At 41.2% G+C, this 23,947-nt stretch overlaps 1 protein-coding gene across 1 annotated transcript in view; it reads right to left on the minus strand.

Moving 5' to 3' along the window:
• Positions 1-1,854: 1,854 nt before the first annotated feature.
• LOC103049780 (5'-nucleotidase domain-containing protein 2-like) overlaps positions 1,855-23,947 on the minus strand; it is a 28,036-nt gene continuing 5,943 nt past the window's right edge. The window contains exons 2-14 of the mRNA XM_088137739.1: positions 19,016-19,200; positions 15,594-15,668; positions 14,913-14,968; positions 14,252-14,345; positions 12,881-13,009; positions 10,887-10,947; positions 10,520-10,622; positions 9,356-9,457; positions 7,893-7,974; positions 6,927-7,013; positions 6,621-6,761; positions 6,269-6,333; positions 1,855-3,123 (exon numbers count right to left, since the gene is read on the minus strand). Coding sequence (XP_087993865.1) covers positions 2,862-3,123; positions 6,269-6,333; positions 6,621-6,761; positions 6,927-7,013; positions 7,893-7,974; positions 9,356-9,457; positions 10,520-10,622; positions 10,887-10,947; positions 12,881-13,009; positions 14,252-14,345; positions 14,913-14,968; positions 15,594-15,668; positions 19,016-19,200 — 1,442 coding nt within the window. The 3' untranslated portion in view covers positions 1,855-2,861. The remainder of the gene's footprint in view (positions 3,124-6,268; positions 6,334-6,620; positions 6,762-6,926; positions 7,014-7,892; positions 7,975-9,355; positions 9,458-10,519; positions 10,623-10,886; positions 10,948-12,880; positions 13,010-14,251; positions 14,346-14,912; positions 14,969-15,593; positions 15,669-19,015; positions 19,201-23,947) is intronic.

Here is a 23,947-nt window from a genome sequence, read left to right on the forward strand (position 1 = left end):
GTTTAATCCAGTCCTTCTAGCAGTTGTTGAATACAACATTGATCACTGGGAATCAGTGGGTGGCATCTATTGGAACTATTGCCAATAGAAGAGAATATACTGTATGTAGCTCAGGGTTGAACTGTGGAGTCCTTGGGGTTCTCTGAGCTTGGTTGTTTTCTTGCAAATGCTTCATTACCCAACTAGGTAACATCTTCAGTGCTAGAAGGGAGTGGGGTATGCTCCCTGTTTATATACAAGAGGTTGCCCTGTCAGTGTTGGTGGGGATGTGGTTTTATCCTTGGGAGTTCCTTGATTAGGCTGTTGTTTACTGCTTGCTTGTATGTCTGACGTGGTAGTTCCTTGATTGGGTATTGTTTATTGCTTGAACTTACTGCCAACACTGACAAGGCAAACTACAGTATATAAACAGAGCGCAAACCCTGCTCCTTTCTAGCACTGAAGATGTTACCTAGTTGGGTAACCAAACGTCTGCAGTAAAACAACCAAGCTCAGAGAACCCCAAGGACTCCACAGGGGGACTAGTATCTTTTGATTACTTTCAGTTCATCCTTAAAGCTTTTCTAGAGCTGCCTTGCGAAGCACAGTACGCCGGCTCTGTGAGCAGTGTCTTCGGTCACCTCTTTGATTCAATAATTCAAAGCAGGCAGTAAAGCTTACGGTATTGAATTTTATTCAGTTTTATCAAGACATCTGGTTCAGCAGTTATACTTGATCCAATCTGTGCAATCTTCCTTATTTTATTGCAAAATGACAAAAACCCACAGGAAGCAACGGAAAAAGTCAAGGAAAAAGCCATTGGCTTGCTGTAATTTGTGGTGTAAAATGTAGTGGGATGGGAGAAGACAGGTAGCTCTGTTGGGAGTTGGATCAGGGGTTGGCCAAAGAGGCATTTATGTTGTTGCTAGAAACATGGATGCAAGATGCATTTATTCATAATCAGTGAGACTTTAAAACATAGATAAGTGCATGTAAGATTGCACTGCCATGTGATTGCAACAGAGTTACAAAGCACCCTGCTAACTCGGCCAGCTGGACCCTCAGGGCCAAATCCAGTTACTTGAAAAGCATCAGTTAACTTAAGTGTGCTATTACTATCTAGTAGTCGCAGGTTTGTACGGAAAGAGGGCTCTGGCAAACGATGCAGTGTGCGATGATTTCCTGATCACCTTGCACTGCCTGCTGAGTGATCTTGCCATGAAACAAATTACTGACCACGTTTTAGAGGTAGGCAATCATAATTACAATTGGAATACAAAGTGAAGGTACTGCATTTCTGAATGGGATTTTAACATTAAAACACTGAAAAAACCACCACCCTCCCCCCAGTGTGTGAAGACTGCTTGTAAAGTGCATATGTGGCCAGTAGGTGGCATCACATTCACATAGGTCTGCCATTAGGACTGCAGACACTCTGAAAACCATTTAAAAACACCAGTCCTTACACTGCACTTCTCTATCGATGAATGCAGCCCTCTTTTCAAGTTTCTGCACAAGCCTGGACAAAGGCGGGTCGGCTTTGAGGAATCCATTTAACACCGTTCTTAAGGCAGCCACACTTTTTTAAAGTTTGCACCACAAAAGCCCAAAAATGGAGGGCTCCTTTTATGAACAGATGTTGCATTCATCCAAAGCCTAAAACGTTCCTCCCGCATCCTTTTTAAAGTAGATGCAGCCTTACTATCTATTGCAGAGAGAAGTTTAATTTTAAGACAAGTTTCCAGGCCTTATCATCATCAAATATTTCAATATGTATAGACAGTACCATGCCAGAGGAATTGGCCATGTCTACTGGCCAGCGAGCAGTTTTGATGTTCAACCTAAATTCTGCTTGCATTGAATGCCATTAAAAAAGAATGATCTAAATTGAGTTTATTTACATAGAAACAGAAAATACATGGAACCCAAGTTTTGTTTTAGAAGGTGCATGTGTGCCTATGAGCATGTAATCACATCTTCCTTTCCAATCCACTCTAAATCATGGATCAGTGGGTCAGAGGAAATGAAACAGGTTAAGGACAGAAGGGCACCATGATGGCAAGCCGAACTCATAGCCTGTTCAGCTTCTGCTCTTATTCCTCATCTTCATACCACAAATCAGCCATGGATTTCACAATGCTCTTTTATTAATATTACAAAATTCCAGTCATCAGTTAAAAATACCCTCCCCCCAATAGCACCTCCTATCCCTCCCATTTCAGTGGGAGACAGGACCCCCCCTTCCCACACCCTGCACTCCTTTCCATTTCAAGCAAGAAAAGAAAAGAAAAAAAGACCTCATAGTTGGTGGGGCGGGGGGGGGGAGAGAATGTAAACTTCAAACACTACAGATTATATGTGGCTCTACAAGGGATGGAAACTTTGTGCACGGATCAACAAAACCAAGGTCTTCCACCTAGCACGTGCTGAGCGTTATTTGTCTGGGAGAAGCACCCACCTGAAGGGAGGACAAACAAACAGATTATGGGCAATCCAAGGCCCCTTCTCCCTGTGTACATGGAAATTCCAAACTCTCTAGGGCAGTTGGCAACAAAGGCAGACAGTGCTCCATTAATAGGCCTCTTCTAACTTTTGCAGTGGTCACCTGGCAGCGGCTGATGTTTCTGCAAAGAACAATGGACCAGACAAGCTAGATCTTGGTGTGAGCCACAAAGGCACTTCTTAAGTCCCTAAACAAAAATGAATGCTGAAGAACAATCGTTAAGGCCTTCCCCATGAAGAAGAGGCTTAGCGGGCCCTCTTGCTTTGTAAATCTGACATGTATCCATGGACCATGGGGTCTGATTCTAATATAAGGAAACGGCCCATACAAGACTTAAGTCAGCCCACCACTGCCCTAAAGCATTCTCCCCAATTGGTCCCTAGCGGATATGCGCCATCTCTTCCAGGAAGGGAGTCTTCATGCAGCCAGTGCAGAGCTGATCCATCCAAAGGGGAGCCTCATGCTGCAAAGGGGTGCGCCGCGGATAAAAGGTGTAATTGAGGTCATAATTGAGCAAACAGCTGAGTGAGGCCATGTAGACGTCCGAGAAGCGGCACAGGCGGCGAGAGAAGTATGTGGGATTGTGGCACGTGCGAAAGATACTGCCAAACTGCGGGTTGAAGAGGTTCTTGGTGAGTGCCCTGTAAGAGCATGGAAGGGGGACAATGAAAAGAAAGAGCGATCAGACAATTCGGACTGCTGGATTTCATTCTCCAGAGATGATTCAGTCAGCAAGGTGGAACATCTGAATGCACGCTGCAAAATGTGCACTCAGATTGAATTAAACAATCTTCTAAGAATCTAGGCTTTAATTTAAAGTAAATATTTAAAATGCAAAATTTCACTTGGCATTACCTTATACCTTGGAACCGTAAGCATAGATTAGGCAACTTTTAATGAGCATTCTCGGGGTCTCTAGGGTGCACACAGCCAATCACATAGTATCCATTTATCAGAAGGTCAGTTCCCACCAAGTTCTATTTACTGGACTTCCCTATTTTATTCTGAGCAAGTGTATACATGTGCAAAACTGTAATTGCAGCTGCCACCGTTTTTACTTTTTAAGAATCTTACAGTGTGGCCAGTAGGCATTTTGCAAATAAAGCAAACAGAAGGTTGCACTTTACCTTGCAGTATGTGGCTTCCTAAAAAAAATTACTGGCTGGCACCAAGACTTGTACACTGCCTGCCCATTAGCTCCGAGTTGCCTTTCCACTGCTAGATTTGATCTAGCGTTGTTTTATGGATGTTACGCCTGAATACTCAAAACACAGAGTTGCTGCTGAATAGGACTGGGGTGTAGAGTGACAAAGCTTACTAAAACAAAGCCTATTAAAACATTATTTCTCTCCATAGCCAAGTACAAACTGAATCAATGAAACCTTCTACATTACATAACTGCACACAGAACATTTTCTGTATCTTCAGTTTTGCACTGTTGTATTCATGTCAGAGAATTCAGCTTCATATTATCATCAAACTTGGATATTTTGTGTTTAGGTGGTTTTTTTTAATCATAGTTTCAAGGCACAGAAGAGTTGCTGAATAAACACTGGCTTCCTTTCCTCTTTATCAGGCAATCTGGGCTAGGGTTTTTTTAATGCAATTCAGTGGCCAGAACAATATATAGCCCTACTATAAACTAAAGGAGCTTATGTCATGCCTAGAGCATACAGATCCAAGGAGAAGGAAACTCAACAGACACCAAATCCAACCCTATCAAATGGGATATGATTCACAACAGCAAAGCCTATACTTATAATTCTCTCACAGAATTTTCAGGGCCTGTGTATGTGCGTGCCAGTGTGCACGTGTGCAAAAGGAAGCTATTGCTCACACCACTCAACACTGAAATAATTACTTTCAACATAAGGGAGGGGTGGAGCTGTTAAAACTGCCAACCATGCCTAGGATTTTTTAAAACTGTATTTAAACTAGCCACGACACTTCAACTACCTCCAAGCATCAAAGGATAGCAAGAGCAGAAAGTAGTTTGTAAACATATAGCTATCCCCCACGCTGCCGACCAGCACAAAGGCTACTCACAACTAATGGTACCAACACTGTTGAAGAAGCTATATTAGAACAAACAGGCATAGAAGAATTCCCAAATCTGTATGAAGGCCATTCTTTGTGATAAGTTTATTTCTGTAAATGTGTGCTGTTATAAATTTTAATTGTACATCTATTTATTGTTTTAGTATGTTGTGAGCCGCCCAGAGTCCCCCACTGGGGGGAGATGGGCAGGGACAAGATAGATAGATAGATAGATAGATAGATAGATAGATAGATAGATAGATAGATAGATAGATAGACAGACAGACAGACAGACAGACAGACAGACAGACAGACAGACAGACAGAGAGTCTGAACACTATTTTCAAAAAAGCATCTGCTGCCCGTCCTGTCACTTCTTCATTTCTGCATCAAAGGAGGCTTTCTTCCACCATTTAATGCATGCTTTTTAAAAAAAAAACCAACTTCTGAATATGAAAGAATTGAGAGGAAACCTATTTTGCCCTCCCTCTTCTCCAACCCCCATCAACTGATGTTTCTCTTCTTCAGCCCAAGCAGGATTTCATGTCTCGCCATTTACAGCTTGGCTCTGTGATAGAATTTGGCAAGAGATAACTCATAAGAACCAAGAAGACAATGTAATTGTGGCCTGCAGCTCACTGAGGCTTTGCAGTGGAGAAGGAGAAATTAGCTGCTCCAGACTAATAGCAGATTTATTTGCTAGGGCTTATTTGCTTTATTTTTCAAGACGTAGCAACTGGAGATTTGGCTTCTAAAGGAGCACTGGGAGATTCTGTTTACATGGATTTTCCCATTAAGAAAGAGTGAGTGAGGCTAATAACTGAGTCAGTCAAGTAAATACAAAACAGAATTCCGTGAGAGAATTACAAAGGACATGCTTGGACCTGTGTGACCAGCCTGAAATCAGTCCATTAAAACTTTAAATGAAACATAAAAAGAGCCCTATCTAATTCACAAACCTATTTCCCACATGGCTAAGCAAATGTGCTTTAGAAGATAAGGAATACCAGAGAGTAATAGCAAGAACGATATTGTTGTGACTGGTCTACTACTGACATAAAGTTTTGTTGTTGTTGTATTGTTGTGGGTGATGGGAGCTGCAACCTAAGCGCAACTGGTGGGGGGAGGCCAATGCTGCATCGTAAACCTTTGTTACACTCTGCAAAGTAGCACCATGTAGAGGTAAGTCTACATCCAAAAGAAATCTAAATATAGATTTGAAGCTGGAGAGAAAAAGTGGAAAAAGCTAAGCAAATTCTAAGCTTTGTTTCAACAGGATAGAAAGAATCATGGGTTGGATCCTGACTAAGCTGGGTTAAGCTAAATAACTTTTTTTTAACTGGATCATCAAAAAAATCAGTGGGACTCAAATTCAACCAGCTATAACAAAGCTGAAGTGGGAAATCATGAATCCAGGAGAGATGAAGAGACCAAAAAGCAGGGATAAATTGTCAGTCTAAAGAGGAGCTAGAATTTCAAGAGAAAAAGGGCGAGGCAAAACCACTAATGAATGTTCCAGTTAACCCTGCAGAGTTTAGTGGCCTGAGTGCTCATACCTTAATGCCGAAAAAGGCAACAGAGTATATGTGTGCAATTTCACGTCATAAGAAATAACTTAAAACCTCTGTGTTCAGTAGGATGGAGGCAATTCCTATTTGTTACAGGCAAGCAGGTAAGGAGCTAATTTTGTAAGTCTGAACTAGCATACTGAACCCCTTGAAAAAGAATGGAAAAGAAATAAAATGCTACCTGAGTTCTTGGCGCTCCTTCATCCAGTCCTGCAGCACTTGCTGGGATTCGGGATCTTGGAACATCTTTTCAGGAACAAAATACAAGGAGTTAGACATCCCTGCTTTTCTTGTTCCATCATCTCTCAAAACTCACTAAACTAGCTTCTTAGAACCAATTTCACCTTCCTCTGGCAGACCGATGCTCATTAGCTCCCTCAGATCCCATTTATTCTGAATTAATTGGCTTGAGAGCTATCTACTGAGATGCTGTTTTGAGTATTCCCTGTCCTACGATTCTCCTCCGCATTGGTTCCATCAAGAATTTGGTATCTTCCCCTATTCCATTCCTAGCAACCAAGCAGCTTCCCTACCTGCATTCGCTCCAGCAATCCGGTCAAGGCTTGTAGCCAAGTGAGTGCCTGGGAGTACTGCTCTGTGTTCACCATTTTTGTCTCGGTTTCTAGCTCGGGAACTATGGCCCCTGTCCGCCAGCCATGCCGCAGCATCAAGTCCTGGGGCAGAGAGAGACATAATGGAAAAGGTTTATAGGAGCGTGAGAGACCCTACCCACTGAACTCAGCCCACTCTTGACCCAGAGCTGGGAAGGAAATCTAAATGACCCAAATTCCACCCGATCCTCCCTTCATGACCCAGAGGACTATGCCCAAAGCTCTCACCGCCAGGTCGCTGTAGAGGTGGTCCCCAAAATAGAGTACTTTGGATCCACGCCAGCCTGTGAGCCGGAGGAAGTCAAAGAGGTTGCCCTAATGTTGTAGTTAGAAATATTGTATTAGAATGATTAAAAGAATTCCATGGATATTGGACCAACATTCCTAGACAATATTTTACATCACAGAGGAAAAAGGGAAAGTTCCCCTTTATATCTTGCGGGTACAGAACAGCTAGCCCTGTGCTGCCTCCAGGACTTGGAAGACCTCTGAGCAAATTACCTTGTAAGGCTCAATCCCCTTTTTGCTGTTATTCTCTCACTTAATTGTCCCACATTAGGCCAAGCCTCCACCATCAGACTTAAATAATTAGACCCAAGCAAGAGCTGGCAGCTGTTCTTCTCTCTTATTTCTGTCACCCCCGCCCTCTGTCCCAGAAAGAGATGGTAGATGAACTGGGCGTGAGGAAAGAAGAACATCAGTAGCAGCAGCAGGAGGTCCAAGAGTTTAGGGAGTTGGCACCTTTCTTGGAAGTAGGCCTCAACAGATGACTGCCACACCTGAAACATGTTCTCAGTAGCCTTTCCCTCATCTCCATAGCCACAGGACAATTCTCAAAGGAGGCCATATCCATATCCAATGCTGATTCTGCTTGGGTTAACTGGGTTTATGCACTCCGAACATAGCTACTAGAGAGGAGATTCCTCCTTCATCCCATCAGATCTCGGACTTCCTTTCTCTCCAAAGCCCTCTCAAGAAGCTCAAAGAGGCTGAGAAGGTTGGAGGTGGATAATTAATCATCTGTTCCACCTTGCAGAGCAGATTCTTAAGCAGGAGACACCAGCAGCAATCTTAATTTTTTTATGCTGATGGAGTTAACCACACTCAAGGATCAGGGTATTAAAATGATACTGCATGTAAGTAGTACTTTACCTCCTCAGAAACACAGACCACCCTAATGTCACCATTCCTTACCTGTTTATACACTTGTCCTTTCTCCAGCTTATTTATTTTGTCCCACTGCAGATCTCCATTGCTATCCAGTCGCCGGAAAGGTCTGGGAGGAAAAGCGAGTATCAAGTGGAGAGGCTGCCAGGAAGGCCTTTTGCTTTCCAATGTACAATGGAAGGGCACGCAGAAGCCTGAGTCCCAACATCTGACCCCCAAATCCACAGAATCATTTTTCTCATACTCTTGCCCACTCTCACAGACATAGGCACATACTCGCTATAGGAAACCTATGTTTAACACTGCTGCGTGTTACAACCTATGTATGCATTTTCTGCAAATTCTGGTGAGAGTCAAAAGGTCCTAAGGGCTAAAGAAAGTTAGTAATCTTGATTTTATAATGTATTTGTTCAGCAGCCTCCCCCAATAGGTGCCCTCCAGGAATGCTGGACAGCAACTATACAATCCTTTGACGTATCTAGAGGACACTGGTTTGAAAAGATGTTGTACAGTGCAAGTAATTCTTGCCCAGGGTTTAAAATTTACATCAGCAAGACATAAAGGAGGAAAGGAAATTAGGAAATAGGATATGTAGAGTTCAAGTATAATTCATCACACTCGGTCTCATACAGTAGGCAATTGTTAGTTCAAATTTTCTCTCTCTACTTTTTATCATTGCATAGAAAATGAAGCAGATAATTAGGATAGAGAGAGACAAAAAAATCTGAAAAGGAAAGAGAGACAAAAGAAGTGCTGGAATACATCAGAATTTCAAATGTATGCGGGAGAAAAGAAAAAAAATACAAAAAAACCCCCACCAACAACCAGCAAATGAAATGCTGAAATTAAAGGGCTCTGCCAATAAGTCAGTGGCACCCCATTTCAGCTCTCATGGTCTTTAAGGAGCAACTCTTTCATTTTTGGCCTGGGTACAGTAGTTTTCCTCTCACTGTGCCTTCAGGTCTCAGCTATATCCACTCACACTCCCACAAAGCCACATATTATCAGTCCACAACATGTGCTGATTTGTCTACTTTCCGCAGAAGCCGAGCAACAATGGCACGATTGAGGCACACACTACCTCTGCAATTTTGCAGCTACAGGCCGTGTCTTAAAAAAAATCAGTGGGGAAGTTCTGAAAACTGCAGGGCGCCTGATGGTGACACAGTGACTTTACTGGCAGAGGCAGGATTGAAATGTCAGTTCCCTGTTTGCCTTTTAAAATGCATTTGGGGGTACTCGGTTCCTAGAATGTCTTTAAAAATCCTGATGCATATCTACGTTTCAGCAGCACAATCTTCAGGGGCTCTGGAGACGGCAAAACAAAGGGCCAAGGAGACCAAACATGGCCCACAGATTGCTCTTTCAGGTATATTCCATCAGGGTGTACGTGCAACTGTGTGCAAATCCCATTAACCAGAACTGTGCCATTTTCCCTCAGGACATGCATTAGCTCATCCCCATGTAGCAACCCAGCATGCAACACTCACTTGACACAGTCATTGAAGAAATGAGGCTTGTCTGCCTGGACTATGACAACATCGAAGAAGTCTCGCCAATCCTTACCCACCATGTATCGCATCCCTTTATCACTAGAGGAAACAGGGAGAGAAAGGAAGAGAATGAGGAGGGGGTAGGGGTATCAAAAGTACAGAGTAGGGGGCAACTGTGAAATAAGAACCTCATATCTCTAGGCCAGTGTTTCTCAACCTTAGCAACTTTAAGCTGTGTGGACTTCAACTCCCCGAATCCCCCAGCCAGCATGAAGTCCACACAGCTTAAAGTTGCTAAGGTTGAGAAACACTGATCTAGGCTCACCAGACAGGAGTTGGCAACAAGATGTCTGAAGGTGTCATCCTATCAGTGACACCCCAAAATGTTGCCCATCTAGTCCCCAAATTAAAACAGATATAGATGTCATGCATTTTCAGTTTCTCATATGAGATAACATGAGAACTTGTGGAAGGAGTTGAAGGAAACCTTGTGAGATCTGGCAATCCCCTGAGACGGCCGCTATTTTTTATTGTTATTTTAAATTACTGTTTGGTGCCCGCACCATTCTGATGCAATACCTCCCACCTGAAAAAGTCATCAACCACTGTTCAGTGGGCTGTTGCAGCCAAGGATGAGGTAGGGAAAGGCCTCAATTTCAAAAGAATGAATAAAATGCTAGTGGTTGAACCCACTGCTTTCCCACATAACTGGGAGTAGAAATTATCTGGGGATTTTATTCTCCCATCCCACACCCTGAGACTGTCCGCGGAGGAGCTGCAGAGCACCTAAGAGAGTGAAAAGCGAGGGATAGGGCATTTTAATGGCAATATGAAGGTATGATATGTTCAGGATAATGGTTAATGAATTAATTAACCTTATATAATTCCTCCCGTGTTGTGGTGGGGAAAAAACAGGAGTGCTCTGTATGCCACTGTGAGCTATTGCATGAAAGGCAGAATGTAAACCTAATAATTAAATAAGCAAACAAAGGAACTCGCATTCAGACAAAAAAAATGTTGGAATGCCATCCAACTCACTAGTATCCTTGAACTAATGCTAAATGCCTGAGAGGAATGTTAAGTCTGTTGCAATTTAAGAAAAACAAAAATAATCCCAAATGGGCCAGAAATATCTTAGAGCCTTGGCATGCTTAAACTTACACAAAGCTGAAGGGGCTGTTGGTAATGAGGAAGAGTTTCTTGCCATTTTTGGCCAGGCGGTGCAGCACAGCGTAGGTCTCATCCCCGTGCAGAATGTATTGCTCTGGAAGAAGGAAGATGGACAGGCACTTTAAGAATGTCCCTAATTATGACATCATGGCAGAACTTGTGAGCTCATCACCGGCAGGCCTTTTCCCTGCTCTTCCTATAGCATCGTGTTTTCAACCTTGGGCACTTGAAGAGGTGTGGACTTCAACTCCCAGAATTCCCCAGTCAGCATGCTGGCTGGGGAATTCTGGGAGTTGAAGTCCACACCTCTTCAAGTGCCCAAGGTTGAGAAACACTGCTATAGCAGATGGATACTCACCCAAATCCTGCATAATCCACTTGTACATAAAACCTTTAATGTGAACATCCCGGATGGCATCCTGTGGAGGAGATGGAAAAAAAAGAAAAGAAATGAATTCTGGGAATAAATTTTAATGCGGTAGGCACTGACATTTCCTCCTCTGGGCTGCATTTCAAATGCAAACATGGGTAGGGAGACCATACCAGTGTTATGCCTTTTCTCTCCCTTCCGCTTTTTATTTCTCTGTTATGCTCTGAAGAATAAACCAGAAAACAATATTCAAGGTTTGTGATCTGATCTCCTCTTTAAAAATTAAAAACTTTTAATAGCAGTAATGACTGTGTGTGTGTGTGCGCGCGCGTGGTGTGGATAACCAGTAGATAATTGTGGTACAGGGGAGTGAATGTAATTCTTTCCCCTAACTCTGCTTTCTGGATAATGATCACATATGGCCTTTTTTATATCTCTGCTCCCAGCATTTCTACACAGGTTCCACCACCAACAAGAAAGTAACTTGGCAGTGCATGAATAACAATTAAAACCACAAAGTAAAAAATTAAAATAGATATAACATTTAAAGCAATTAAAACAATTTCAGACTAAAACAATAGTACAAAAACACACAGACACATATAAAATCTTAAAAAGAACTGAAAACAAAAGGCTTGGGGGAAAAAAACCTTCATCTGTCCTTGTGGAACAAAACATTAAGCAACTCGTTCCACATATGCAAACAGCAGCCTATGGGACAACTTAGAAAAATCATTTGATTTGAGAAACCCCAAGGCTGTTTCTAATCATTTTAAAATAGGCAGGAAAAATGGCATTTTAGAGTCTAGCCAAATTTGTTTTATCACATTAGCCATGTAATGATAAAATAAAACGGATTTTATTTTAGTCTTGAAGGTGCAACAAAATTCTTTATTTGTTGCAAAAAGAAAACAGCTGCCTCTCTAGAAATGCTTAAAATACAGAAGATCTTATCGGGTTTGATTGTCTCCATTTCCTCTCTCCCACCCCTCTCATTCTTCTTTAGTTCCTTTCAAAGTTTATGATGTTTATTTTCAGGCTGGTTTGCGGGGGGGGGGGGGGGGAGAATAAGCCACAGCAGAGTCCCACAGTGGAGTCTCCAACTTATATGTAGAACAGGGCACTTGCTCCTGTTAATCCTGTTCTCGCTCCCTCCTTAAACTGTTCAAGAACTGCATGTAACCTGATCTTGTTTTCATCTCTCTCTCTCTCACATTCACATACACGCACACGGACATGGACACGCAGGCAGGTTAAATGATAACCTATCAATGCTAAGTAAACTTCAGAAGTGCCGTTTGCATTTCTACGGCAGTAGACTAGGGTCCTGCAGGTGGGATAGAGTTGAGGAACAGAGAACGTAGGTGCAGAAAAGAATGGAACAACACTATTTATGAGAATGCCAATTCTGACCTCTTGCCCAGATCAGGGACACGGGCAGGCTCCAGAGGGGCTAAGAGTCCAAGAGCCAGAACAGATGGTTTTTCCAGTTTATAAGTTTAAAAAAAATGCTGAAAACATAAGCTGAGGGGCCCTCAGCACGTGCGCCTTGGAGCAGTTGGGTTTACAGATAAGCCTTCCTGGCAGCTTTGCAGGCAGCCCTCTCAAGTTCTCCTGCAGCTCAGGACAGCTTGTTCCTCTCTGGTGAGATACGTCACAACCTCCCACAATAAAGCTCTATTTAAAAACAGAATTGGACACCAAGCAGCTCATGCAGGCCTTTAGACCCTCTGACCCAAAAATCTACTCATTTTGTCTGCAGGATAAATGACACAGGACACAACATCCTGCAAAAAAATTCAAAACTAACCACCTGAATCCCACCACTGGCTCCTTCTTTTCCCAGAACTGGGACGGAAACACATAGCTGCCAGCCGACAGCACCTCCTCCTCCCTCTAACTTTCAGCACAGAAGTTCTCCTAGACAAGCCCAGGAACAAGAGTCAAAACAGAGAAGGTTGCCAAGGGGGAGAAGTACATACTGTAACATCTTTGTAGAGATGGATGGGGTCATAATCAATGTCATTGCTGATGAAAAAGTCATTGGCTACAGCCAAGAGTGTCATTTCTGGCAGAGAGAAGATATCCATGAATTGCTTAATGGCTGGGCCCTGGAAGGAAGAGAGAAAGAAGAAGAGGGGTACCAATTATTAGACCATTAGGCCTTTCCCTTTTAAAACAAGAAGACATGACCAGAACTCCTTCTAATCTTCATTCACTTAGTGCTGGCTCTGCAGGATTTCTGTAGAAATTAAGGTTTACCCAGTTCAACCCTCTGGCTTCCCAGCAGAAACACATATACACCATTAACCTTCAGAAAGCAAAATTAAGAAAGTCAACATTCAGGTTGTTCCAAAATAATCTGGAACTGGGACCAAGATAGATTAGGATGGAAAGTGCAGAGAGATTAGATATAGGCCATTAGAAAAGAAAGCAAGTATTGACACTAAAGTTGCAGTGATACTACCAAAATTCAGCAGCAAAAACATACAGAATGTTTGGAATGGGAAATCAGAGTCAAGTCCATCCATTCAAAGCTCTACAAGTGTGTAGCCTAATTAATAACAGCAGCTCATCCTTACTACAGAATGCCAGACTGCCCTAAATCCCCTCTAATATATGGTAGAGAAACTGCACAAATCTGAAGGTCTAGCTCAAGGAGATGGTCCCACTACAACTAACCACATTCTCATAACAGAATTGTTAATAAAATAAAACCTTTACAACTTGGAGGATTCTGTGGAATGTGCAAAAGGTTCTGTGTGTGAATCTTCTTATGCAAACAATAGCTGCTCTGTGCCTGAACCAAATCATACATGTTTGGGATGTTTCAGTCCTTTCACAGAATGAAATTGGCTGTTTTGTTCTGGGCAGGAACTGAAATGTGATTGTTTCAAGCAGAAGTAGTTTGGGGGAGAGCAGGGAAAAAGCAAACAGCAGGGGCTAAAGAGAAGGGCGCAGGGGAGAGAAAGAAGAAAGGGAAAGCACTGGAAAATCAGAAGTAGGTGTGCTGGTGAGATCTGTTGTGCTGGGAGCTGCTGATGAGAAAAAGGAAAAGAAGGGGTGATGCGCAACAGCTTTGACCTATTTGCCCCATCTTACATTCAAAACCTGGAGCAATCAAAAGATTCTAGGTTTGGCTCTGCCTAAGTATAAGCGACCCAAACTTCCAGAACGTGACAAAGTTTGGTCTGGGTTCAAAAGAAAACCTTTTTTCCATTTCATGCACACCCCTAATGTGCAGGTAAATAAAGGCAATCATCCCAGCCCAGCTATCAACTAACCACTCATCTTGTCTGGGAATGGAGACTCAGCACTAGAGTAACACCTTTAGACAGCTCTAGGGACTCTACCTTTCCGTAGAAGCCACTAGCTTGGTGTAGGGGAATGTGATGGGTACCGTCATACATCTCCAGCACTTCATCATCTGGAACGGGTTTCAAGCCCCTGCACAAGGTTTAAGAAAGAGGACAAAGGTGCTTAGAGTCACAATAATAGAGTATGTTTAGCAGCTGGATCATAACAGCGTCTTATTTATGTGTTCTTGTAATAGTATCTGTGTAGGCATCAGACATTTTGCAACTCAACATGACTCTTGGGTCATCCAGAATGAGGTGTCAGCTATAGAAGGATAAGATATAAACTTTTGCAGGCATAATAAAAGAAAATAAAATGCATCCCAATGCAGACGTACAACAGCTTAGTACAACCCTGACCCAACATGTTGTCATCAGGCAAACCAGTTTGAAAATTAGAAGCCAGAACATTATACGAATGCTCCTTTCTCACTTCATGCAGAACAAGAAATTCTCCCTTTCCTTGCTTTGTTTGACTAAATGGTTGGGATTAAGTATGTATTACTGCTAAACTCTATCAGTGTAAGTCAGGGAAGGAAGGAACACAACATTTCCCAAGGCTAGTTCTGAATTTGCAAACCATGAGTTGCCAGAAGCTAGGGTAGTGTCTAAACATGACCAATCCAGCCATCTGAAGATCAGCATGATGAATACTTACCGATACACAGTACCCAACTGAATATAGTGAAATGCATCTATCTTCATGAGCAAGCCCTATAGGGAACAGGGGAAAGGTGGAGTTAGCACCCACTTAGAAACCTTAGGATCCCTAATCCTTGCAAATAAGTTCATAAATGTTTTCAGGTTACTAGCCCACATACCACAATATTGTCCCCTTGGTTCTTCCTTGGCAGCCACAAAGGAAAAAAAGCAAAACAAAACAAGGAACATGGCTTTTCTGTCCTAGGCTTACAAGGGACCCTCAATAGATTTATATGCCATAGTTATCCAGACAAGTGTCTATTGAATAATAAAGGCAGTAGCAGTTATATGGCTGCAATCCTATGGTGTTTGGGTTGGTTATTTTGAATACTCTGCAATTTGTACAGAGAACCTCCAAAGTACTACGGAATTCTAGAATGTAAAGGTCCCCTGATCTTCTCATCCCAAGAAATAAATCTGCACCAGACCTGGAGCTTTCAGGGACTTATTCCTTCCCATTGGTTCCCACAGTGACTCCTCACCCCTCCACCTCCAACGGTCTGCCATTCTGCATCCTCAAACTAAAGGACGTTTTTTGGGGCGTTCATAGAAAAAGCAAGCAGCCACACACAGGCCTCTGACCTTCTAGACAAATTTGCTAGGCTTCCAGAGCAACAAATTACAAACAGACTCTCACCTTTGCAATGTCGTAATGTAAGCCCCGGATAGCAAAATTAGGCCAGTATTCATACTTCAGGATGCCCTTCGGATACTGATGCAATAACACAAACACAAGTATGTCACTATGCACAGTCTTTTTAAAGAATTTAAGTTAACTTTTTTCCTTGAATAATCAACACAGCAAACTGCTTGAAACCACTGAATGCAGTTTTATCAGATATATAATAGCTGGCTTCCCAAAGCAAACCATAAACAGAGTGATAGGGAAATTCAGAATGTGCATTAAGAATCAAAGAAGGCAAGAAAGAGGCAACTATTTTGGATCTCTTCTTGCACTGTAAAGGACATGGATGAGTATGTTTGAACCAGTTTGAGATGAAAAGTCCAAGCTGATTCAGCTTCCCTTTATCTGAACATTCTTTTTGAGATAAACATCAGAATATTAGAACAACCAGCTTACATGTGGACATGTAAGCAAACAAATATCACCCACTCCTATCATGTCTATCTGGGCCCTAATGCATTCAAGCTACTCCCCAGTCACATACTTTCTAACCTTATTTACATAGTGTAAGGAAAATGATATTGACTATCTACCGCCGTGAGCTCAATTTGAGAGCTGTCATTCAGCACCCTTGAATTCCTGGCAAGTTCTTGGTTCCACTTAGTAGAATCATTTTCCTAGTATTTAAGATACTAGACATATTTGGGTTCTATTGGGCAAAACATTAACATTTTATTTTTGTTTCTATGAGAAAGTAACTCTTTGGAGCAATTCTTATTTTAAACTAGCTGGTAGGGTTTTGTTTTGTTTTTTTGGAAAATGTGGATTGAAAAAGCAGATTTACTTTTAATCAGCTGTTATCTCAGAAGTAACAAACTTCTGAGATTTTACAAAAGGAATATAATTTATCTACAATGGCTAAATGCCAGCACATACAACTACAGGTAGTCCTTGGATAACAACCACTTGTTCAGCGACCATTTGAAGTTGCAATGGCACTGAACGAGTGGTGGTTACAACCGGTCCTCGAAATTCCAGCCATCCCCTAGCCCCCCTGCACCCATGCTATGCCTACCCGGCCACTCACACCCTCCCCCAACCTCCCCCACCCAGCAGCTGTGCCTCCTTGCCACTCACACCCTCACCAAACCCCATCACACTCATGCTGTGCCTCCCCTGCACCCTTGCACCCCCTCCCCAAGCCCCATGCTCACCCTCCCCATCTGGCAGCAGCCACTCCAAGCCCTGCCACGCTTGCATTGTGCCTCCCCAACCACTTGCACACCCCCTCACTCCTTCTCCCACCTGGCAGCAGCCACTTACTTGCCTGACGGCCTGCTTGCAAGCTTCCTGGGACTTGCAACTTCCTGCCAGCTTCCCCACTGACTTTGATTGTTGGAAGCCGGCAGGAGATTGCGAAGAGGTACTCACTTAATGACCTGTGATTTTCACTTAATGATGGCAATGGGGACTTTATGACTGCATTGCTTAGCGATGGAAATTCCGGTCCCAACTGCTGTTGTAACTCAAGGACTACCTGTAGTTTAACACTTGCTGGCTTAATTGTTTGGCCTTGATGCCTCCACAGCTTTGGACATTCTAGAGGCACTGAGCATACTGGAGAAGGATTTTAATGAGTTTAAAATGGATTTCTATCAACATTTACAGAAATAAATGTGGACAATATGTAAAAACTGGAACAAAGTATTAGAAGTATCCTATATTGCCCAGTTAGAGAGCCACTTTGGTGTGGTAGTTAAGGCATCAGGTTAGAAACCAGGAGACTGTGAATTCTAGCCCTGCCTTAGGCACGAAGCCATCTGGGTGATTCTGGGCCAGTCCCTCTCCCTTAGACTTAGGAAACAGGCAAGGGCAAACCACTTCCAAAATCTTGCCAAGAAAATTGCAAGGACGTGTCCAGGCAGTCACCAGGAGTCAATACTGACGCAAAGGCACCTCCCCCTCCAAAAAAGCCCAACTAATGGTTCAGGTTTCATGGAATGTCAGATATGTCTCATGATTCAAAAGCTCAGTTCAGAAAAATATTTTTTTTTTCAGGTTTATTGGACCCCTCAAAAAATATTGGTTGTCTTCCTTTTATGCTGGAAGTGTAATAAATTTAAAGGAACTTTAGTGCCCATGTTATGGACATGACCACTTCCATTCCTATTGGTTAGATATACAGTGGTACCTCGGGTTACGAATGCCTCTGTTAACGAACTTTTCGGGCTATGACCAGCTCCGGCCGCAAAAATTTACCTCGGTTTGCGAACTCCGCCTCGGGGCACGAACAGGATACGCGGCCATTTTCCCTCCCATGACACGGTCCGCGGCCATTTTTCCGCTCCTGACATGTGGTCCGCAGCCATTTTTCCGCCCCTGACACGTGGTCCGCGGCCATTTTTCCACCCGACATGTGGTCCGCGGCCATTTTTCCACCCGACACGTGGTCCGCGGCCATTTTCCGCCCCTGACACTGGTCGTAGGGAGGGGGACTCTCCCTCCAAGCAATAGCCGCCTCCCTGTCCTCCACGCCGGAACGGATTAACGGTAATTACATTGAACCTTATGGGGAAATTTCCTTCGGGTTGCGACCAATTCAGGATGCGACCAGAGTCACGGAACGAATTAAATTCATAACCCGAGGTTCCACTGTAATTACTATGATGGACTAGGTTCTCAGAAGGAAGTTAAGGGTCAAAAGGCTTAATGTTTTGTTAAGCTATATCCCAACAATCTGGAACCTCTTAATCTATGAAGAATTTTGGATATATCATGCTTGGACTGTTGGAAAAAAGTGATATGTACTCTAGTAGTTTGTGTAATGAAACTTGGCTTAATGAAAATTGTCAACTATCAGCCTTTCAACTAGTTATATATGGAAAGACAGGCAGGACCGGACAATATGATTCCATATCATCTAGGTTTTATTCGTTGTTTAAAAATTGAACAGTAGCAATGAAATGGAAAACTGTAGGATAATTCTGAAACTTGATTAGCTTGATATTTTTATTAAAAATGGTTTCTTCCTTGTCTCCCTTTACATTCATTTACTTGTGTGGCATTATGTAATAGTCGTCTTCTTAGTTTCTTTTGTTTTTCTTTTTATTTGCACCTTTTTATTCTAGTTAGCTTAGTTTAGATTTTCCTTTGCTTTCTTTAACATATTATATTATATAGAACTTTTTGTAAAATATACAGTTTATTATATAATTACTATATAGTCTACATACATACTTGTTATTGTTATTAATACTGTATATAATGTTATTTTTTTAGGAAACGCTTTTAAAACTCAATTCAAAACTATTTTTAAAAGTTGCTTCCCATTTCTCCGAAGTTTCTATGCCAAGGACACTCTAAATCCAACCAGAATCCTAACTGCTTTAATATTTCAGTTAACAGGAAGAAAACAACCCCAGGTCCAGGGGTACCTTATACTGTTCCACTAGGATGTCCCTAGCAGTGTTGTAGATGCGGGAGTGGAGAGCAGGTGAGTACAATGCCAGGGTGTAGTCATAATCAAAGCCGTAGACGCCGATGGTACTCAGTGAAATCTCATTGTTGGCATAGATGGTTGAAGGGTTCAGAAGGTTGCAGACACCAGGTGGGAGCAAATCTAGATCAAGAAACAGAAGCATGGAGGACAAGCTGTGATAGCCCGTGGTTGCTACAGGCCAGTTTGGTTAAGGCTCCGTAGACAGTAAGGAAGTTGACCTTGACTGAGGTATGCAAGCTCCATTGCCAACGTGACAAAGGGTAAACATATTTTAAGTCCACAACAGCCAAATAACATTTGGAAGTGATTCAGACAGGGTCCTCCTTAATTCACTGAACTATAAGAGGAAGGAGGAAGCACAACATAATCAGACTTACATGATTCTGTTATTATAGCCAATCTCAATGAAAATAGTTTCAGTCTTCCCCTGGAATTGATTTCCTGGTCTGGTCTGCCTAGCACAGCTGACATCAATCTTACAATATGGCAACGGAGCTTGCATGCTTCAATCAAGGTCATCTTCCTTACTCTCCTCAGGTACTGAACCAGAAAATGGGAGACTGAGTTCCAGTCCTGTTAGGCACAGAAGCTGGCAGGGTGACCTTGGACCAGTTGTGCTCTCTTAGCCCAAACCCCCTCACAGGGTTGTTGTTGTGGGGAACTTGAGTTACACAGAACAAGATGGGATACAAATCAATCCATCAAACAAATAAATCTTCTACATGGATATTTATCCCGTATCAAACACTACCTCCAACATTGCAGCAATGTTCAAGTAGGGAAGGAGGGGGCAGAAAATAAAATGGGTTGAAGGGAATACAAGAAACTTTACTTCTCTGTGAAGCAGGGAGCTGAGAAAAAGGAATTCAAAGATTGCGAAAGCATTGGTGTCCACTGGTAAAGGGGGATCTCATTTCTATTACCAAACAGGGAGAAATCAGGGGCTAGTTTTCAAGAAGGAGAAAAACGTCCACGTGGGTTGTACCATTTCAGTCATGGGACAGATGCTAAAATAAACTGTGGTTGCCAAAGAATCACAGCAAATGTTTACTGCGAGATATATGATGTGGAGAAATAATCCACAGCGTGAGCCACTGTGTATATGGAGTGATACCATCCAAACACAGGTTTACCACCACCATGAGAACTAGGGTCAAAAGACTATTATCTGGCTACAACTCAAGAAAAAGAGAATCCATCTCTGCAATCCAGCGCATGGGGAAGACGTAGGAGAGAAAACCACAACAGGAAATCACAAAGTTCAGTGCCACAGAAACAGACAAAGACCACCTCAGGGTCCCTGGCTTACGTGAAAGGATGGAGAGGACTTTTGCCATCACAAAATCATCTGGTTGGTCTAAGCAGAATCCTTTCCAAAGTTGGGGAAAACATGGCAGCAGTGGTGAGAAAAACAAGTTCTAACCTATCATTTCTCTTTTGCTCTGGTAATTTCTTTTTATTTATTTATATATATAGTTCTCTCTCTCTCACACACACACACATTATAATTCTTAATAAAATAAATATATTTATCTAGTAATTTTATTAAGAATTATAATTACACTGAAAAAAACTAAAAGAGTAAAAAGAAGTAGAAGGTGCAGAAAGGGGAAAAAGAGAAATAGAAATAGACAAGAAAGAATAAGAATACAGTAAAGAAAAAGAAAACAGATATATAAAGAAGTGACTTCCCACCTTCATCACAAGTATAAACAATTGTAGTAACTTATCACCTTCTCTTAAAATACAACTAATGATCTCTTCTTCCCATGTCACATCTCTTATCTATAAACAAATCCATAAAACCTCGTCATTTCAGTCCTAATGTCAACAAAGGTCCATTAAGGATTACTAGAGATAACAACATACCTATTTTAGCTTTAATCAAATAAACCAACTTTATATTCCTTCCTTCCTTTCACTTTTAACAATCTTGATCTTTAGTCCCTTCAAATAATGTTGTAGAACTTGATTTTCCCCCCATTTTTTTCTTTGTCCCTTCTCACAAAATTCTTCAAAACTTTAACAAGCTTCTTTTGTAAATCCAATATAGGAAAATTATCCAGGTCACTCTCTTGCTTTGTTGCTTGCATATCCCTTTTAATTATTAAGACATCAGCCAGTTTTTTTTTGTATGTCCAGTGTAACATCTTTTTCCATGTCATTATTGTAGCCTGTCATTTTTAAATCCACTTTCAACTCAGTCTCAGTCTTGTCAGGTAGAACTTGTTCCTCTTCCAAAACATCTTTTAGACACAGTCTATCTATAGAGGCAGACACTATTAAAATTAACTTCTAGGTCCATTGTTCAAAAATATCCTTCGATATGTCCAATGTTAAGATATTTTGTTTCATTCTGTAATTGTGAATTTGAGGGTTCTTCTCCTTTAGTTGTAACCTTTAGTTCCTTCTTAGTTCCCTCTAGTGTCTAATTTTAAAGCTTTATCTTATGTCTTTTTTAAAAAAAAATTCAAAACAAAAGCGTTTTCCCATGGGAAGGATTGTTTATAATTCCAAAATTTTATTTCAAATTTATCTAGACCCTTAGTCCATTTGTAACTTTCTAAAATCAATGTTTTAATCACTCCTTTGCTGTTTATTCCCCCGCAAAGTTTTTTTTAAACTTCTTAAACTTGTAGTTAAAACTTATTTCACTAAGGATTGAAGGAAATGCTACTTCCGGTGAAGCTGGTGAACTGATGTCCGCACTTCACAAGAGACACTGGGGCCAAAAGGCAGCTGGATGCAGGATCCAGACTCCCCATAATACTCTCTAGATAAAAGAGAGGTCTTGAGATTACCCTCATGCATTCCGGACAGCTAGGGTTTTTTTGTGAGTTGGTAGCAGAAACTGTCGTTTTTGCAGCTGCTTGCAATCAGTTGGGAGTCTTGTGTTTCATCATGCTCCGAGACATTAATGTAGCCTTTTTAAGGACTTAACGTTCGTCCAAACCTCATCTTTTTAAGCACCTTGGAGTTTAATTTTTTTCTTACTGTTTCTTTAAGATTGAAAAACCTTCAGAGCTGTAAGTTGGACATTCGCTGGGTGAGTTCTCTTCAATCCATTTAAAAAGAAAGAAAATTACATGTTTCCAGCTTTATAAGATCTTTATTTTTTGTTAATATATAAACAAAAGGGGAATTAAGTGTTGTTCTTTGGAAAGTTTTTAAATGCTAATGATTTGGATGAAATTGATTTAAAGAAAGACTTGGAAGTTAATTAAAAAGATCCTCTGGTGTGGGAAAGAACTTTATGTTTAAATTTCGACCTGATAACAAAGTCTTGAAGGTTAATCACTAGAGAGCACCAGGTGGCCACCTTAAAGGAAACATTTTATAAATTGGCTCAAGAAATGCTTGGAACAGTTAACCCTATACTGGAACCAAAAGTTGCTCCTGAAGAAAATCAAGTTCCTTGGAAAGTAACTGAAAGAGATTTTAAGGTAGACTTAAAAATGATACCCTATAGAAAGAGATGGAAATATTGAATTTACAAATGGAATTGGATGAACATTTGAAAATTTAAAAAGATATACAAATAATATACCAAAAGAGGGATGTGGATTACCCATTTAAATTGGAATATAAGAGACTTATAGGAGTGGCTACATTGAAAATACATGTGGAGTTTTATAAAGATGACAAGGACTTCGAGAAAAGAGACAAGGATAATACAAGAAGACAGATGTTAGAACTTTATCTATGGGATTCAAGGATTGATGGGAGGAGGAAGAAAAAATATAAACCTGGCTTATTTGATTATGGTTAAGTAATGGATTATTTTTTGGTGATGTTTAATGGTTACTGACTGGATAACTCTTTTTTGGAAATGTCTAGATTAGTTCGTAACGTCTATGTTACTATTTTTGGTATATGAATAAGGGATTATTATTTCTGGTAATGTTTAACAGTTTTTACTTTTTTATAATGTTCATAATGTTTAATTGGGATTAATAATGGGTTGCTATCTTGGGTGATGATTAGTGGTTAATTTTTTTATTCATTTGTAATGTTTAATTGATTTTGATTATTAAGAGGGATTAAGGGATTATGTTTAAATGGAAAGGGGGACTAAATGCTTGCGTTGGTATTATGTCTGTTAATCTTTATACCTTTTGTTGATTAATAAGGAGATCTGAGGATTTAGAGATGGGTTTATAGAAAATGGGGTGAAATATGGAATGAAGATGTATTTGGTAGTATCTTAAGAGACAGTGATAAGTTGTTAATGTATATATTGGCTGGGGATGAAGGAGGAAGTTTCTTATCACTTTTTTTGGCGGGGGGATTTTTTATTCTTTTTCTTTGCACTTTCTTATATTATTTTTAATGTATTTTTGTATTTAGTTTTTGTATTCGTTTTATCTGTTTTATATAATTTCAATAAAATTATTTGCAAAGAAAAAAAAAGGATTGAAGGAAACTCACCTGCTGCTGTAAAATCTGTTGATCCAAAGATTCCTAATAGCTGAAAAGCAGTTAACAAGCAATTTCCAAAAGTGATTAGAAAGGAAGTATGCAAATGGATTGAGCAAGATAGCTATTCCCTTATCTTCCAGAGCTCTTCAACCCTCCAGAGACCACTGTCTTGTGATTTCCTTGCAAGAAGCAGCTGTCTGGAGCACTTGTGGGCAAGCTTATGTACTCTCCTTCAGAGAGGAATTATCAAAGAGATGGTCTACTTCCTGGCTCTTCATTCCACCGCAGCTGTCAGCTCCGCTTTTCCTGGAGCCATCTTCAGTCCACCATTTCTTCCCAGAAGTTGTAATTTCTGAAACCCCATCCAAATGTACATGCCCCATCCTTCTTCAAAGGAGCTCAGGGAGCCACGGAAAACAAGTTGAATACAAACATGAGACTTGCCCAA

Source organism: Python bivittatus, unplaced genomic scaffold, assembly GCF_059951505.1.
Source record: "Python bivittatus isolate LINGU-HERP-01145 unplaced genomic scaffold, Pbiv_v1 ctg000220_np1212, whole genome shotgun sequence".
Lineage (NCBI taxonomy): Eukaryota > Metazoa > Chordata > Lepidosauria > Squamata > Pythonidae > Python > Python bivittatus.